The sequence below is a fragment of the Ovis canadensis genome, chromosome 5, assembly GCF_042477335.2.
Source record: "Ovis canadensis isolate MfBH-ARS-UI-01 breed Bighorn chromosome 5, ARS-UI_OviCan_v2, whole genome shotgun sequence".
Lineage (NCBI taxonomy): Eukaryota > Metazoa > Chordata > Mammalia > Artiodactyla > Bovidae > Ovis > Ovis canadensis.
The window spans coordinates 27,718,776-27,736,065 of record NC_091249.1 but is presented as its reverse complement, the minus strand read 5'-3'; the positions used below and the strand labels follow the sequence as shown (position 1 = coordinate 27,736,065).

The window sequence follows — 17,290 nt, the reverse complement described above, 5'->3', positions numbered from 1 at the left end:
CTCCTCTGTCCATGGGATTTTCCCAGGAAGAATACTGGAATGGGTTGCCATTTCTTCCTTCAGGAGATTTTCCTGACCCAGGGATCAAACCCTAGTCTCCTGCATTGGTAGGCAGATTCTTTACCACTGTGCCACCTTGGAAGCCCACATACCATCATTTGTTATGTTAGGGCTTCAATATATGATGGTGGGGAGGGGGCACAGACCATAACATTTTTTTATGTCACTTTATTTTTTAATTGAAGAATAATTGCTTTACAGAGCATTTTTTTTCACATTTAAAAATATTGAGGTAAAACATTTACAAAGCTAATGGCGTCTTTTTACTGGCTGCATAGTATTTCATAGCAGAGATTACACCAGGGCCCTAGGAATGCACACATGTTGAGTCCAACATTTGGCATTTAAACACAGTATTGCAATAAACATCTATGTACATACATCCTCCTAAACATGTGCAGGGGTACCTTGGATAAATTACTGCACATATCACTGCTGGGTCTCAGGGCTTGTAGATGTTAATTTTGAGATATACCAGAGGTTTCCTTTGGCATGTGGAAAAGGGTGTGGGTTTGCTCACAGCCTCAGCCACTCCCCATACAGGATTTGGCAGTTATGCTATGGCACCACCTCTGGAACCACTCAGAACCACAGCTTCGCCACCGCCACCGGCATGGGAGGAGCAGCAAGGAACCCCAGGCCAGCCTTCTTCTGCGTGGGATTAATCCCAAACCCAGAGCAGGGAGGCAGAATCTTCCAAATTCACCCCGGGGGCAGGGGGAATCCTTTCTTAGACCAGTATCTGTTCAGTCTAGAGTTTCAGACGGACGGGCTCTTAAAGAAAAGAGGAAAAAAAAACCCCACATACATTTAAAAGTTAACTTTATATAACAAAGAGCATAAATGGAAAATCAGTATCACTTTCCATGAAAAATAACAATCATTCATATTTATTGAGCGCTAGCATTCTCAATTAGTTCTCCCAATAATCTACCAGGTAGGTGCCTGTACTATTAACATCTATTGCTACGTGGTGTCCAACTCTTTGAGACCCCATGGACTGTAGCCCACCAGGCTCCTCTGTCCATGAGATTTCCCAGGCAATAATACTGGAGTGAGTTGCGATTTCCTTCTCTAGGAGATCTCTTCGATCCAAGGAACGATCCTGTGTCCCCTGCATTGCCGAAGGATTCTTTACCGTTGAGCCACCACGGAAGCCCTGTTAACATTTTAAGAGGAAGGAAATTGAAGCATGGAGCGGTTAAATTATAGGTCCAGCCGGGCAGAGCTAGAGTGGCAGAGCCGGAGTTCGAATTCCCAACTGCGAGCTCCTCGCGCCTCCAGATTGGAGATAAAAAATAAAAACAATGAAAACCCCAGTAGGTAGGTAGACAGCTCTGTCTGGATCCTTCGGCCACCTGAACGTGAGGCCTGCACTGTGTGGAGTTAAAAGAAGCGCAGGTGGTGGGAAGCGGACTAGCGCTGAGACGACGAAACCAGGCGGATGGAAGGGACTGCGAAGGGGTGGGGGGACAGGCCTGGTGGGCTTAGCCGTGCGCCCTTGCCCGCCGCCCTATTCCTCGCCCATGGGCGCCGGGCACCTGAGGGAAGGGCGGGGAATCACGACTCCTTCCCCGCCGCGCCCTCTCCGCCCTCTCCCCGCCTCCTTCTCGGGCGTCCCGAGGCTAACCCCCCACTCGACGGCCGCGACCCCGTAGGCCCCGCCGCCCCGGAGCCCAGCCACAGCCCCCCTTCCCCGCCGCCCCGGACAGTGGAAGCGCTCGCGGGTCTTCAACAGCGAAAGTCAGGCGGGAGCCGCCCCCGGGCCAGGCCACGGCCCCTCGGGCTTCCCGGAAGCTCGGTGCGCGGGTGGCACCAACGTGCCCGGAGCCACCGCCGCGCCCCCTGGCATCCCCACCCCGCGGTGAGAGTATCGGAGGCTACGCAGGTGAACGCGCAGGCGGCGGCGGGGAGGGGTATCCGGTGATCCCGGGTGCAGGGAAGCGCTGGGCCTCGAACCCAGGTCTTTGATTCTAGGCGGCTCCGACCACGCGGGCTGGGTGCGCCCAGGGCTGGGTCCTTGGCCCCGCCGCGATTATCGGCACTGCGGACGCCGCTCTGGGGCTGCGCAACTGGCAACAGCGAGCGTGGGCGGGGAAGGGCGGGGGTGGGGGTGGGGAGCGGCCCGCTGCCGTCTCCGCCGCCCGAGGCCCGGGGCCGCGGGGACTTTTATTCTGACACGGCCGGCTCCCGGCTCTGCTTAGTCATGGTGACCTGCGCGCGTTCCGCGCCTCCCCCCTGCGAGCTGCGATGGAGGCGCCCGGGCCTGGGCGACGGAGGCGGAGCCCGAGCGCGGCCATGGCGGGGTGAGTGAAGCGGCCCGCGCCCGGGCTGAGGGCACCGAGGGTCTAGAGTGCTCTGCGACCGTGGCCGGGGGCCGGAGCGCTGGGCGATGCGGGGCCCGGTCGCCTCGGGGTTTCCCGCGGCTCCGCGGACGGCCAGGAGGGCGCGGCTCGAGTCCGGACCTTTTGTTGGACGGCGCGACCGGCGGGTGAATCCTGGAGCGAGAGGCCCAGGAAGCGTCGCTCGGACGGAATCCCGGGGATCCCGGGGCGTTTGTGGCGGGGGGACCTTGGTCTGTGGCCCGGGGCTTGCGATGGAAAGGCCGCGGCGGGGTCACTTCCTCCCTTCTCTAGGCCTTGGCTGCGCCGGCGGGACATGCGCAGTCCCCCCACTTACCGCTTCTTGGGGGGGGGTTGGGGGGGGTGGGAGAGGGGGAAGTGTCCAGTGCCCAGGGGGCACCGTTGACCGTTTGGCTAAAGACCAAGAGGCAGGCCCGGGCCTCGGCTGGGGAGAGGCGGCCAAGCAGTGTCCAGGGCACCGTGGAAGAGGAGGGTGCTTTGGCAGGCACAGTGGAGTGGGCAGTCAGCCAGCCACAGCTTAGTGACCCCTGCGTAGTGCCAGGCCCCAGGCGGACTGCAGGGGAGGCACAGGAGAAGGTGGGCAGGACCCTGACCCACACAGGGCTACGTGCCCTCTGAATCCTGAGGCTCAGGGCCAGAGAGACCCTTCATCCATCAGCAAGCAAGCAAGGGAGCTAATTTCCATTCCTGATAAGTGGTGTGATGGAAATAAAACAGAGAGGAGGTGACTCTGAGTGGAGCCCAGGGAACAATAAGATGAAGAACCTCTTGTAGATCCCCTGCCTTCTCTTTGCTTGAGTTTTTCAAACCCAACTCACGCCCTGACCCTCCAGACTCCGCAGGGTTCACTGACACCCTCCCTTCACTAGTGTTTCTCATCACACTCTTCCCTGATTCTCCAGGTCAGCTCTCATTCTGCCTCTGAGTCTTTGCACTCACTGTTGCCTCTGCCTGGAAAGCTAACAACGCCCCCCCCCCCCCGCCCCGCCCCCTTCATAAGTTCATCCTTCTAGTCCCAGCTCCAAGACAGGCCTGGACTACCTGATTTTAAATAAACACCTGCACGCTACACTGTCGCTTATTTCACTTATAGCCCTTTCCTCCCCAGTGTTGGCTCCAGGGGGGCTCAGTGCATGTCTGTCTGGCTCCTTGCTGTGTCCCTGGTGCCTAGAACAGTGCCTGGACATGCCCGAGAAATGTTGATGGGGTGAATGAAGGAATGAGTTGGACATGCTGTGAGAAGGGATGGACCCCAGAGAGCTGGAACAGAATGGGCAAAGGGAACAGGTGGACGGGAGCTGACTGTGAAAGGCTTTGCAGGCCGTTGAAGAGTTTGGTTTTACTCTTCATGCCACAGAGAGTGGTCGGGGGGATTCTGAGCAGGGGAGGGGCACCATGTGACCTAGGATTTAAGGTGGGCCCTTGGACTGGTGGGGCCATGGGTCAGTTAGGGAGCTCAAATGAACACTGCTTTACCTGGGCTTGGGAAGGAAAAGTGGTCTCCGAGTCACTTTATCTTGGAAAAGAAGGCCTAGCCCCCAGCCCTGTGCCCAGCCCTGTGCTCTCCCCCTCCAGGCCCCTGAGTGCCAGTGGTGGCGTTGTCCCTTGTCACCTGGAACCCCATGCAGCTGGAACCCAGGCCTAGCGGGGCCGGGGCCCATACCCAATTCCTACCCCTGAGATCACAGCGCCCCGAGGGGGCAGGGGACACGGTGATGTACGCCTCCACCGAGTGCAAGGCCGAGGTGACGCCCTCCCAGCATGGCAACCGCACCTTCAGCTACACCCTGGAGGACCACACCAAGCAGGCCTTTGGCATCATGAATGAACTGCGGCTCAGCCAGCAGCTATGCGATGTGACGCTGCAGGTCAAGTACCAGGACGCGCCTGCTGCCCAGTTCATGGCCCACAAGGTGGTGCTGGCCTCATCCAGCCCCGTCTTCAAGGCCATGTTCACCAACGGGCTGCGGGAGCAGGGCATGGAGGTAGTGTCCATTGAGGGCATCCACCCAAAGGTCATGGAGCGGCTCATTGAGTTCGCCTACACCGCGTCCATTTCCATGGGGGAGAAGTGTGTGCTCCACGTTATGAACGGCGCTGTCATGTACCAGATCGACAGCGTGGTCCGTGCCTGCAGCGACTTCCTGGTGCAGCAGCTGGATCCCAGCAATGCCATCGGCATTGCCAACTTCGCTGAGCAGATCGGCTGTACGGAGCTGCACCAGCGTGCCCGGGAATACATCTACATGCACTTTGGGGAGGTGAGTGAGGGATGGGGACATGGCACCAGGGCTTCAGAGCAGCCTTGGAGGACCAGGAAACAGACAGGTGGTCATCACCATCTCCCCTTGAGAGGTGAAGGATCAAGGCAAGGAGATGGAGAAAAGTAGGGTTGAGCTCCCAGTCTAGATGTCTGTGACAAATCTAGGAAACAGCTGAAGAAAGTGAGACTGTCATGGATGTCTGGGCTCCCTGGGGTCAAAGGTGGGGACAGAGGGCAGTGACTCTGACAGCAGTTCCACCGTAGGCTGCCCTGAGCAGGGCCTGACGTTCCAGGCAGTCAGTAAATATTTATTGAACACCCGTGACATGCTGTCAATGGCCAGTGTGACCCTTACACTGTGGTGGTTTTCTTTAGTCCACAGAGTATTGTGCTCACACTAATCTTTGTTTCATTTTCATTTTCAAGTGGAGGAAGTTGTGAGTAGAGAACATGAGTGCTTGTTGAGTACTTGGTGTGGGCCAGCCTCTGTTCTAAGTGATTTCCAGCCTTTAAATCTGAGTCTTCCCAGCTATCCTAGGAGGAGGTATGCTTTGGAGTGCCTTCCTGGATTTTTTTTTTTTTTTTTTTTGCTACACCACACAGCTTGCAGGATCTTAGTTCCCTGACCAGGGATGGAACCCTGGTCCTGGCAGTGAAAGCCCTGAGTCCCAACCACTGGACCACCAGGGAACTCCCCCCTTCCTGGAAATTTTTAAAATCATCCTCCCATGGCTGGGACCAGCTAGGTGGACACTACCCTTGGTCTCTGTGCCTCTCCTTCTCTACCATCTTGGGGGTTGACCAGATGCCCCAAGAAGCTCTGACATTAGTCTTAGGACTTATGGCTTCCAGGATGGTGGCCCAAGAACAGGGTTGTCCCACTGAGCTGCACAACAGTAGTGTCAGGGGGTTATCTCGGCTTGAGGTAACAGGAAGCTGGGATCCCGCTGATGTGGGGTGACAAATTATTTATATAGACCAGTGCCACATAAGAAATATTTACCTTAGCAATAACCCTGCTAGGAGTTAGCGACTAATATAATCCTCCTTTTATAGAGGAAGAAAACCAAGGCACGGAGTGTTTTAGGTTTTTGCCCAAGGTGGTACAATTAGAAGGTAGTGGGCCAACACTGCAACTCAGGCTGCTTTCTTCAAGCCTGAATTTTATTTTCTTTCTAACATACTGTGTTGCTATTTCCTTTGACGGAGAAGGCAATGGCACCCCAGTCCAGTATTCTTGCCTGGCAAATCCCATGGATGGAGGACCCTGGCAGGCTGCAGTCCATGGGGTCGCTGAGAGTTGGACACGACTCAGTGACTTCACTTTCACTTTTCACTTTCATGCATCGGAGAAGGAAATGGCAACCCACTCCAGTGTTCTTGCCTGGAGAACCCCAGGGACGGGGGAGCCTGGTGGGCTGCCGTCTATGGGGTCTCACAGAGTCAGACACGACTGAAGCGATTTAGCAGCAGCAGCATTTCCTTTGAAGTCAGTCTGCTCTTTTGAAAAAATAATTTCATTAAAAAAAGAAAGGGGCAACATTCTTACAGTTCAGATTCAAAATGATACAGAATCTAAGAGGTGACGTTGTTTCTTTTTCTCATTTATGTGCTTACCTGCTATGTGCCTGGCATGTAGTGTTAACTCCTTGAATTCTCATACACTGAGAGTTCCGTGCTATTCAAATGCCTGTTTCTTTTCTTTAAATTTTATTTCTTTGTGGCTGTGCTGGGTCTTCGTTGCTGCTCATAGGCTTTCTCTAGTTGCAGTGAGCAGGGCCTTTTCTCTAATTGCGCTGTGCAGGCTCCTCAGTGCAGTGGCTTCTCTTGTGGAGCACGGGCTCTAGAGCAAGAGCTCAAGATTATGGCACATGGGCTTAGTTGCCCCAAGGCATGCGGTATCTTCCCCGTCTAGGGATCAAACCTGTGTCCCCTGCATTGGCAGGTGGATTCTTAATCACTGGACCACCAGGGAAGTCCCTCAAATGCCTATTTCACACCTGAGGAAGCTGAGTTAGCAGAGGCAGATTGAGTGTCTTGTCCAAGGTCCTGGCAGGGGCTTGGCAAGGGGCTGGGGGGTAGGTGCCGGGGTCCAGCCCCAGCAGGATCCGGGGTTCCCTCAGGATGGACGGCGTTGGAGAGAGAGAGAGAGAGAGAGAGAGAGAGAGAGAGAGAGAGAGAGAGAGACGGGGAAACCAAGCTTAGGTGGAACAGGTCTGTAACTTTATTTTTAAAAAGAGCTTTTATACCTTGGGTTGTACATAGAGGGGGATGGAAGATGCAGAGTCATGCAGGGTCAGCAGTTCTGACCCTTATTGAAACCAGGCTTTCTTTCTGCATACCTTTGTATATACAAAGGTCTTATGTGATTTACATCCTCTTCTGGCCTGGAGGCCTGTTAACATTTTATGACCCTTTTTTCTGATAAAGGTTAGTCAACTAGAAAACTTATTTTCTCTAAAAGTGTTTGTTCTAAAGTCCGGCACCACTCTCAGAAAGTACTAAATAAAGTTACATTCCTATGGGACAAAGGTGCAGTGGGTTATAACAAAGAAAAAATTTATTAACTCAAAGGTCTAATGTTGCTAACACCAAGGCTACTACTTATTTTCCCTACATACCAACTATATTAACTAGTATACTCCCAGGCACACAATGGGTAAGGGATATGGAAACTTGGCAGCAAGCACTGGCTCAACAATGAAATCCTTCACCAGCACTATTCTAATAATTTTTACTCCTCAAAGGGCTCTATGCCTATTAGGACTTTAGAATGTTTAAGTTCCCCTGCCTTTCATGGTTGGGAAATTGTGAACAATCATGTATGTGCGTTAGTTTTAAGAGTATGGATAAACCTGCCACGCAAGTTAGAATGCTAACAGAGAGGTTTGAATTGAAATATTCCTTTCATGCCCAGGAGACTTATCAACTAGAGCCCTAAGTTGATTTTCTCCAGAGAAAGGTGGTCGGGGATAGCCCCTGTTAATGCCAGACGAGTAAGTGAAAGGCATAATATAGTAAACGGTAGACAGATTTTGTTATCTGGGTAGATGCTCGAGCAGGTCCAGGGAGTCCCTCGAGTCCTGATCCGCCTTGCCTGTCAGGTCTCTCCTCATGACCTTGTCATGGGTGGGATCTCCTGTGCTGGCTCCTGGCAGGTGGGAGTGGAGAGAGACCTGTAAGTCAGCCCATGGCACTGTCGCCCTCTGCAGGTGGCCAAGCAAGAGGAATTCTTCAACCTGTCCCACTGCCAGCTGGCAACCCTCATCAGCCGGGATGACCTGAATGTGCGTTGCGAGTCTGAGGTCTTCCACGCCTGCATCAACTGGGTCAAGTATGACTGCGAGCAGCGGCGCTTCTACGTGCAGGCGCTGCTGCGGGCTGTGCGCTGCCACTCGCTCACGCCCCACTTCCTGCAGATGCAGCTGCAGAAGTGTGAGATCCTGCAGTCGGATTCCCGCTGCAAGGACTACCTGGTGAAGATCTTCCAGGAGCTCACCCTGCACAAGCCCACGCAGGTGATGCCCTGCCGGGCGCCCAAGGTGGGCCGCCTCATCTACACGGCCGGTGGCTACTTCCGCCAGTCGCTCAGCTACCTGGAGGCCTATAACCCCAGCGATGGCACCTGGCTCCGGCTGGCAGACCTGCAGGTGCCCCGGAGCGGCCTGGCGGGCTGTGTGGTGGGTGGGCTGCTGTACGCCGTGGGTGGCCGCAACAACTCGCCTGATGGTAACACCGACTCCAGTGCCCTGGACTGCTACAACCCCATGACCAACCAGTGGTCGCCTTGCGCCTCCATGAGCGTACCCCGCAACCGAATTGGGGTGGGCGTCATCGATGGGCATATCTATGCCGTTGGCGGCTCCCATGGTTGTATCCACCACAACAGTGTGGAGAGGTGAGTGGTGGGGGCAGGAGGCGTGGGATCCGGGGGGTTCTGCTGCTCACACGTCCCCGCCATTGGGATCTGAGGGTTCCTCCTGTCTTTTAAAATATTTATTTTCGTCTGTGCTGGGTCTTTGTTGCTGCACGCAGCCTTTCTCTAGTTGCTGTGAGCCGGGGCTGCTTTTCGTTGTGGTGCACAGGCTTATTGCAGTGGCTTCTCTTGTGGAGCACAAGCTCTTTAAGTCCACCAGCTTCAGTAGCTGCAGCCTGTGGGCTCAGTAGTTGTGGCACAGGCTTAGTTGCTCCACGGCACATGGATCTTCCTGATTAAAGACACAGGGATCGAACCCATGTCCCCTGCCTTGGTAGGTGGATTCTTATCCACTGCACCTCCAGGGACGTCTTCCCTCAATTGTTGAGTGCTTTTCTTTGTGCCTTGCCTTCAGGGAATGGAAGCCTCAAGGTGAAGCTAAACTCCTGGGGGATGTTTGGTCATGACCCTGGATGATGTGTCCTGGCCTGGGAACCGTTTACAGGGCCATCACATACCCATACAACGACTGTTAGCAGATTTGGAAGAAGTTCCATCAGTTTGAAACTGTCAGAATGTTAATATGCTAATTTCGTTAAAACATGACACCTGACTGCTATCTATCCACAAATGGTTGTAAGAAACACACATATGAGGTCCGTTAACGTGGAAGGTGCCCCCTTAGATGTGGTGCCCGTGTGCAGTACACAGTCTGTGTACAGTACAGCTGTGCATGGTGACCCTGTGTTTGCGTGTGTGCTCACTCTGTGTGTCTGACTCTGTGACCCCATGGACTGTATAGCCCGCCAGGCTCCTCTGTCCATGGGATTTCCTGGGCAAGAATACTGGAGTGGGTTGCCATTTCCTCCTTCAGGGGATCTTCCTGAGCCAGGAACTGAACTGGTGTCTCCTGTGTGTCCTGCATTCATACAACACTTAGCTTAGGCGGTGGTCTGATGGAGCCATTTGAGTCCAGCAGAGGTGCAGGCGACCTTGAGCAGATGGGGGCCGTGAACCTGTTTCCTTGTCTAGAAAACGGAGCTACTGATAACTTGCGTTGTAGGGAATCCTTGTGAAAATTGAAGAGTTCAGGTAAGGGGCTTCCCAGGCGTTGCAGCGGTAAAGAATCCACCTGCCAATGCAGGAGACGTGGATTCTATCCCTGGTCCAGGAAGAGCCCACGTACCTCAGAGCAGCTGTAAGCCAGTGCGCCACAACTCTTCAGCCAGTGCTGTGGGAGCCGTGGAGCGGAAACTGCTGAAGCCCACCTGCTCTAGAGCTCCCGCTCCGCAACTAGAGAAGCAGCCGCAGCAAGAAGCCTGCACACCGCAGCTAGAGAAAAGCCTGTGCAGCCAGGAAGGCCCAGCAAAGCCAAATAAAATTATTTTTTAAATTAAAAAGAAAAAAACCAACACCACAGTGGAGTGTTGGTGGGTCAGTGCCTCGGGTCGGCGGGGGCTGCTGTCGTCATTGCTGCTCTGTTGTGGCAGGTATGAGCCGGAGGGGGACGAGTGGCACTTGGTGGCTCCGATGCTGACACGAAGGATTGGGGTGGGAGTGGCTGTCCTCAACCGTCTGCTGTACGCGGTCGGGGGCTTCGACGGGACAAACCGCCTCAACTCAGCTGAGTGTTACTACCCAGAGAGAAACGAGTGGCGGATGATCACACCCATGAACACCATCCGAAGCGGAGCAGGTGGGAGGGGGCTGCGGGGAGGGGAGCAAGGAGGGGCACCCTCCCCACCCTGGGAGTGACCCTCGTAGAGCTCCTTGCTCTTGGCTTTGTCTCTACAGGGCCCCTCATGGGAGGGGAGGAAGGGAGACGGGTGACGGGAGAGGGGAGGGTGTCCCCCCAAGAAGGTGATGGCTGGGGCCCCCAAGGCCAGGCCCTGGAGTCATCCTCTCTGTGTCGTCTGGTCTAGGAGTCTGCGTCCTGCACAACTGTATCTATGCTGCGGGGGGCTACGACGGTCAGGACCAGCTCAACAGTGTAGAGCGCTACGACGTGGAGACAGAAACGTGGACGTTCGTAGCCCCCATGAAGCATCGGCGAAGCGCTCTGGGGATCACCGTTCACCAGGGAAGGATCTACGTTCTTGGTGAGGCCTGGGCGGAGAAGCCCACCCAGCCCCTTTCAGTAGGAGGGCTTCACATGCTTCCTTCCTTCCTGCCCGCCCCCAGCCCCCACCCCCTTGGAGTAGTGACCGACCATCCCTCCTGCCCTCCCTGCAGGGGGCTACGACGGTCACACATTCTTGGACAGCGTGGAGTGCTATGACCCAGACACAGACACCTGGAGCGAGGTGACCCGAATGACCTCTGGCCGGAGTGGGGTGGGCGTGGCTGTCACCATGGAACCCTGCCGGAAGCAGATTGACCAGCAGAACTGTACCTGTTGAGCCGCTTCTGTTTCCTGAGCGGGAAAAAAAAAAAAAGGTCGGATCCAGACTATTGTCGTTTCTGTACAAAAAAAAAAAAAAACCAGGGACAAATGAAGAGGCTCCACAGTGCAAACCGTGGCCTCCAGAATGGGAGGCTGGGACACCACAGTGTTCCAATCACGACGTGAAAGAAAAGAAGGCTAGAGTGGGAACTCGTGAGCCTGCCAGAGCAGTCCCAGGAATGTCCAACGAGAGCCTGCCCAGGAGGTGGGCGCGGGAAGGACGGGCTCCCCAGAGAGAGGCCCTCCACACCCGCTACCCCAAGACTAGGCCTGGCTCCCCCACCAGCAGCCGCCACCTCCCTGTGGGATGAAAGCAGGTGCTGGGGACAGGCTGGTTTTCATCCCCTGTGTCTTTGTGATTATTTCCTAGAGGCCTGGGAAGAAGCCCACTGAGGCCTTGGGGGAGGAGGCCCCTCCAGAGGTGTGGACCCCAGGGATGGGCCTGTACATAGAAACCACTGGATTTCGCTGCCCGGACAGTCATTTTGTTGATAAATAGCCCTGTAACTTTCAGATGAAAATAAAGAACAAACTAACTAGTGTCTTCCAACTGGGCTCTCAGCCAGAGATCTCAAACCTGTGGGGACAGAAAGGACTTTTCTCCTGACATGCACTCAAAAGTCTTTTGATCTAAGGCTTGGATTGGAAACCAGTTTGTTATCTCGGCCCCGCTGAATTTTGATATGTAGGGCATCTTGCTCCCCACGAGCAAGTCACACAGGGCTCACTTTGTCACTTTCAGCTGCTTTGAAGACAATGACCCAACTCCTTGACACCTCTCTAGGGCTCCCCGAGATTAATTGCCACATGCGCAGTTTATATTTTCACAGTATATATTATATTATTATATTTTCACAGTTTATATTAAGGCAGAAGATCCCCAACATGGGCTTCTCGGATGGCTCTGTGGTAAAGAAGCCTCCTGCCATGCAGGAGATGTGGGTTCCATCCCTGGGTCGGGAAGAGCCCCTGGAGAAGGAAATGGCAATCCACTGCAGTATTCTTGCCTGGAAAATTCCATAGACAGAGAAGCCTGGCAGGCTACAATCCATGGAGTCACAATTGAGTGTCTAAACAATAAGAATAACTATCCCCAACATGCCTTCCAAATTCAGTGAAAGTCCACCAGGTCATATTTATGCATTTCAATAACATAGACTGAGGCTTTTGTTTTATTTAGGTGCCTGGGTATTCAAAAGACAAAGGGGTTCTTAGGAGTTTTCTTAGGCAAAGGGCTCAGTAGCTTGGCTCCTTCTGAACAGCCTGTGTAAAGGAATTATGTGGCCTGGATCTTTTCTTCTGCCTGTCAACTCTATTTGTGCTGGGGGAGTGGAGAAAAGAATGGTCTCAACTGTTGGGGATTCCACAGGTTCTTCCAAACAGCTTAGCGAGGGAACATTGGATTCTTTCCCTGCCAGTGAAAACATCCTACGTCCCATCTCTGTGGCTTCACTCAGGCCACCCAAAGGTGGTCTTAGTTGTCTCTAGTTGCCCACTTCTCTGGTCCTTGTCCTAAGATTTTTATGGAACAAGAAAATAAATCTGGGAATTCCCTGGCAGTCTAGTGGTTAGGAACTCAGGGCTTTCACTGCTGGGGCCCAGCCTCCATCCCTGGTCCAGGAACTAAGAGTCTTCAAGCCATGTGGTGAGGCAAAAAAAAAAAAAAAAAAAATGGTTGCATTGAGTGGATGGGGAAAACTGAAATTGTAAACACATCTAGATAGTCTTAGCATTTGCAGTGTATTTCTACACATTATTTGATCCTCAATGGTGCTGTGAGCTAAGAAGGGCAAGCCTGAGTTCTTTTTTGAAAACCTTCATGCATTTGGCCATGTCGGATCTTGGTTGTGGAAAATCTTTGATCTTCGTTGAGGCATGTGGGATGTTTCAGCTGTGGCATGTGAACTCAGTTGTGGCATGTGGGATTTAGATCCCTGACCAGGGATCCAACCTGGGGTCCCCTGCATCAGGAGCATGGAGTCTTAGACACTGGACCACCAGGGAAGTCCCCGAACTCTACAGATGAGAAGAAGAGGTTCAGAGAAGTGACCTGCCCAAGTGGTGGGGTGCAGACTTGACCTGTGTGGTACCCCAAAGCAGTCCCTCTCAGCTATAACTTGCTCCACCTGTGTGTTTGTCAAAGCGGATGTTACAGAAGTCCCATGGCAGCCCTTCCCTGGAGGTCCAGTGGTTAAGACTCACTCTGCATTCCACTGCAGGGGACACAGGTTCAAGGTTCAATCTCTAGTCGGGCAACTAATATCCCGCATGCTATGCAACTTGACCAAAATAAGTAAGTAAATGCACACGTGTGCTCAGTCATGTCTGACTCTGTGACCTTATGGAGGCATATGTAGCCCGCCAGGCTCTTTTGTCCATGGAATTTTGCAGACAAGAATACTAGAGTGGGTTGCCATTTCCTTCTCCAGGGGGTCTTCCTGACTCAGGGATTGAACCCACGTCTTCTGTGTCTTCTGTATAGCAGGCATATTCTTTACCACTTGAGCCGTCAGGGAAGCCCAAGTAAGTAAATAAGTAGATACGTAAGTAGGTCCTGTGGGATCAGTGGGCATAGCCAGAAACAACGATCTAATCTAGAATAGGGATTTACATATAATGTGGTTGCCCGAAGCCCCACAACCTACCCCAGAGTGCTGTTTCCTTTCAGAGGCATTAGAGCCATGGTCTTGATGTCAAGTCAACCTGATTCAGTAAGGCAGTTTGGGTAAACAGTTTAGAAGTCAGGTAAACAGTTTCCTGTCTGAAAAAACAGTACCTGGATGCTACTTGGCGCTAGACCCTATGTGAGCTGCTAGACCAACAAAGGTGAGTATTTTTTAAAAACTTAATTGGAGAATAATTGCTTTCCACTATTGTGTTGTCTTCTGCCATACAGCAACACGAATCAGGCAGCCATAAGTACACATAGGTCCCCTCCTTCTTGAACTTCCCCCCAACCCCACTTTAGGTTGTCACAGAGCGGCGCTTTGAGCTCCCTGAATTATACAGCAACTTTTCCCATTAGCTTTACCTGTTTTATATATGGCAATATGTATGTTTTAATACTGTTATCTCAATTCATCCCAACCTCTCCTTCCCCTGCTAGCCAAAGTCTCTTCTTTATGTCTGCATCTCTATTCCTGCTCTGCAAATAGTTTCATCAATACCATTTTTCTAGATGCCATATTTATGTGTTAATATATGACGCTTGTTTCCCTCTTTCTGACCTAGCTTCACCTTGTATAACATGCTTTGGGTTCATCCACCTCACTAGAACTGACTCAAATGTGTTCCTTTTCATGGCTGAGTAATATTCTATTGTGTATGTGTACCAAAACTTTTTTATCCATTGATCTGTTGATGAACACGTAGATTGCTTCCATGTCCTGGCTACTTTAAACAGTGCTGCAGTGAACACTGGGACACATGTCTTTTTCACTTACGGTTTTCTCAAGGTATATATATGCCCAGCAGTGAGATTGTTGGGTCATATGGTGGTTTTATTCCTAGTTTTTAAAGGAATCTCCATACTGTTCTCCATAGTGGCGCTATCAATTTACATTCCCACCAACAGTGCAAGAGGGTTCCCTTTTCTCCACTCTCTCTCCAGCATTCATTATATGTAGGTTTTTTGATGATGGCCATTCTGATCGGTGTGAGGTGATACTTCCGAAGGTGAGTATTTATGTTCACTTTCTATCTCTGCAAAAAACAACTTGATTTTATGCCTTACTCTTCCAGGCAATGGGACTGACAGTGAACAAGCCCCCAAAGATCCCTGCCCTCATGGAGATTACAGCCTAGTCGGGGAGTAGGGTGACCAACTTATCCTAGTTTGCCTGGGACTTTTCCAGTTTGAACGCTGAAAGGCTGGCATCCCAGGAACCATTTAGTCCCAGTAAACCAGGTTCATTGGTTACTCTCCAGGTAAACCAGATATATTAACAACTGTGTTGAGTGACAGACATGATTAAATTTGCATTTGATTGCTCTGGAAGCTAAGTGGAAATGGCTGCGGATAGAGGTACAGTGGGAAAGGGTAAACAGCTGGCGCAGTAGCCGGGTGACAGGCCGGTGGTGTGGATCAGGCAGGTGCCTATGGGAATAAAGTAGAGTCTACAGGTGAATAGACTGCTTAGATAGGATGGATGAATCATCAGGAATGCTCCCGGGTGGTTTTGAAGCTTAAGAAGCCAAGTGGAGGGGTCCTTGGAGGAATCTGCTGTTACAGGAGGAAGTGATGATGGTTCGGAGTGTGTTAGGTTTGTAGCCTCAAGATAACGGTTGTTTTTGGAAAGTACTGAAGCAGATTTTTCAAACCCTCAATCTTTGCTGCTTCCAACAAATAGCTCTTGAATGGCTGCTCTGTGCTAGACATGAAGTGAGGTATTCAGATACAATGAGGAGCAAGCATGACACTGGCCCGTTTTCATAGAGCTAATGAAATAATCCAACTTCCCTGGTGGCTCAACAGTAAAGAATCCTCCTGCCATGCAGGAGACTCGGCTTTAATCTCTGGGTCAGGAAGATCCCCTGAAGAAGCAAATGCAACCCAGTCCGGTATTCTTGCCTGGGAAATCCCATGGACAGAGAAGCCTGGCGGGCTACAGTCCATGGGGTCAAAAAAGAGTCAGACGTGACTTAGTTACTAAACAACAATAAAATAATCACATTGAGTATATGTATTTAATTTCTTGGGTAAGCTTTCTGAAGGGCTGGAGCTCAACCTAGGTCAGATGCCTTGAGAAAGCATTCTTGAAGTGGGTTTTTCACAGAAATTCAGAGTGTAAACTAGGTGAGGGAAAAGAGGGGTAAGATTCTGGATAGAGGAACCATCTGCCCTGTGGCACTGAAAAGCAAGTCTAGGTGAAGCTCTGAGAGGGAGGAGGAACATGGTGCCAGAAGAGGCTTAACAGAGGTGAGGGAGGCAGACCGTGCAAGCCCAGTGCACCACATAATTTTCATTTATTAAATACCTAAAAACTGCCTTAAAAAAAAAGTTAAAACATTACAGGACTTCCCTGGTGACTCATTGGTTAAGAATCCACCTGTCAATGCAGGAGACAAGGGTTCGATCCTTGATCTGGGAAAATCCCGCATGCCGAGGAGCAGCTAGCCAGTGCGCCACAACTGCTAAGCCTGTGCTCCAGAGCCCAGGGACCACAACTCCTGAGCCCAGGTGCCGCGACTGCTGGAGCCTGTGTGCCCTAGAGCTGGTGCTCTGCAACAAGAGAAGCCACTGCAAGAAGAAGCCTGAGCACTGCAACTAGAGAAAAGCCCGCATGGCCACGAAGACCCAGCACAGCCAAAAATAAATACTTTTTTAAAAAGGTAAAACATTACAGAAAAAGCTGAAGTCTTACTCTCTCTCCATCCCAGCCCCTCTAAATCTTAAAAAAAAAATTAACAATCTTCAATATTGTATGTTTTATGTAGTTCCTTACAAAAAATGGCATAATGGTGCTTGTATTACTCTGCAATACAGAGCTTTTCCTCTCTCAGTAAGCTCCGTCTGTGATGTCACGTTCCTTTTACCAGCTACCGGATGTTCTGTTTTATCTTTCACTATTGACAGATGTTTAGGTTGTTTCTGGTTTCTCAGAATTACAGTTAAGGCAGCAACACCCTCTCTTAATCATGCCTCCTTTCTCCAGATGGGTGCTAGGAGGTGGAACTTACTAGGTCATGGAGTAAGCCCAGCTTTCCTAGATGCTGGCAGATGACCCTCCAAGTCCTTTTTATTCCTGCTATTTCTGCAAGTTCTTTTTTAAACTTAATTTTAAGTTTTATATATTTTTATAAAAATTGAGGTATATTTGATTTATAACATCATGTTAATTTCCGAGTGCAGCACAGTGATTCACAGCTCTTTGTAAATCTACACACACAGGGTTTCCTGGTGGTCCAGCGGCTGAGAATCTGCCTTGCAATGCAGGTGACACCAGTTGGATCCCTGATCTGGGAAGAGCCCACGTGCCATGGAGCAGCTAAGCCGGTGCGCCACAAGTGCTGAGCCTGTGCTCTGAAGCCCGGGAGCCACAACTACTGAGCCCACGTGCCGTAACTACTGAAGCCTGTACACCCTAGAGCCTGCGCTCTGCAACAAGAGAAGCCACTGCAGTGAGAAGCCCACAATGAAACTAGGCAGTAGCCCCTGCTCGCTGCAACTAGAGAAAGGCCGCCCACAGCAGAGGAAAACTAGCAGAGCCAAAAATAGAAATAAAGTTTAAAAAATCTACACACAA

At 51.7% G+C, this 17,290-nt stretch overlaps 1 protein-coding gene and 2 long non-coding RNA genes across 6 annotated transcripts; 2 read left to right on the top strand and 1 right to left on the bottom strand.

Annotated features, from left to right (window-relative positions):
* Positions 1-213: 213 nt before the first annotated feature.
* On the bottom strand, positions 214-2,733 carry LOC138440937 (uncharacterized). The gene is made up of 2 exons (XR_011257177.1): positions 2,526-2,733; positions 214-1,219 (listed from the first exon to the last, which is right to left on the bottom strand). It is a non-coding gene; the product is annotated as an uncharacterized lncRNA (long non-coding RNA).
* Positions 1,654-11,595, top strand: KEAP1 (kelch like ECH associated protein 1). Of its 4 annotated transcripts, XM_069591060.1 has the most exons (7): positions 1,657-1,948; positions 2,265-2,366; positions 3,999-4,684; positions 7,899-8,584; positions 10,093-10,298; positions 10,525-10,701; positions 10,835-11,595. In XM_069591060.1, exons 3-7 carry the CDS (start codon positions 4,046-4,048, stop codon positions 10,999-11,001), a joined length of 1,875 nt encoding a protein of 624 aa, XP_069447161.1. In that variant the 5' UTR covers positions 1,657-1,948; positions 2,265-2,366; positions 3,999-4,045; the 3' UTR covers positions 11,002-11,595. The 4 variants fall into 4 exon arrangements, with proteins under 4 accessions (XP_069447164.1, XP_069447161.1, XP_069447163.1 ...); XM_069591063.1 differs by lacking the exon at positions 2,265-2,366 and having other exon boundaries at positions 1,654-1,948; XM_069591062.1 differs by lacking the exon at positions 1,657-1,948 and having other exon boundaries at positions 1,971-2,366.
* Positions 11,596-12,437: 842 nt separating this feature from the next.
* On the top strand, positions 12,438-17,290 carry LOC138440936 (uncharacterized). The gene is made up of 2 exons (XR_011257176.1): positions 12,438-16,376; positions 16,936-17,290. It is a non-coding gene; the product is annotated as an uncharacterized lncRNA (long non-coding RNA).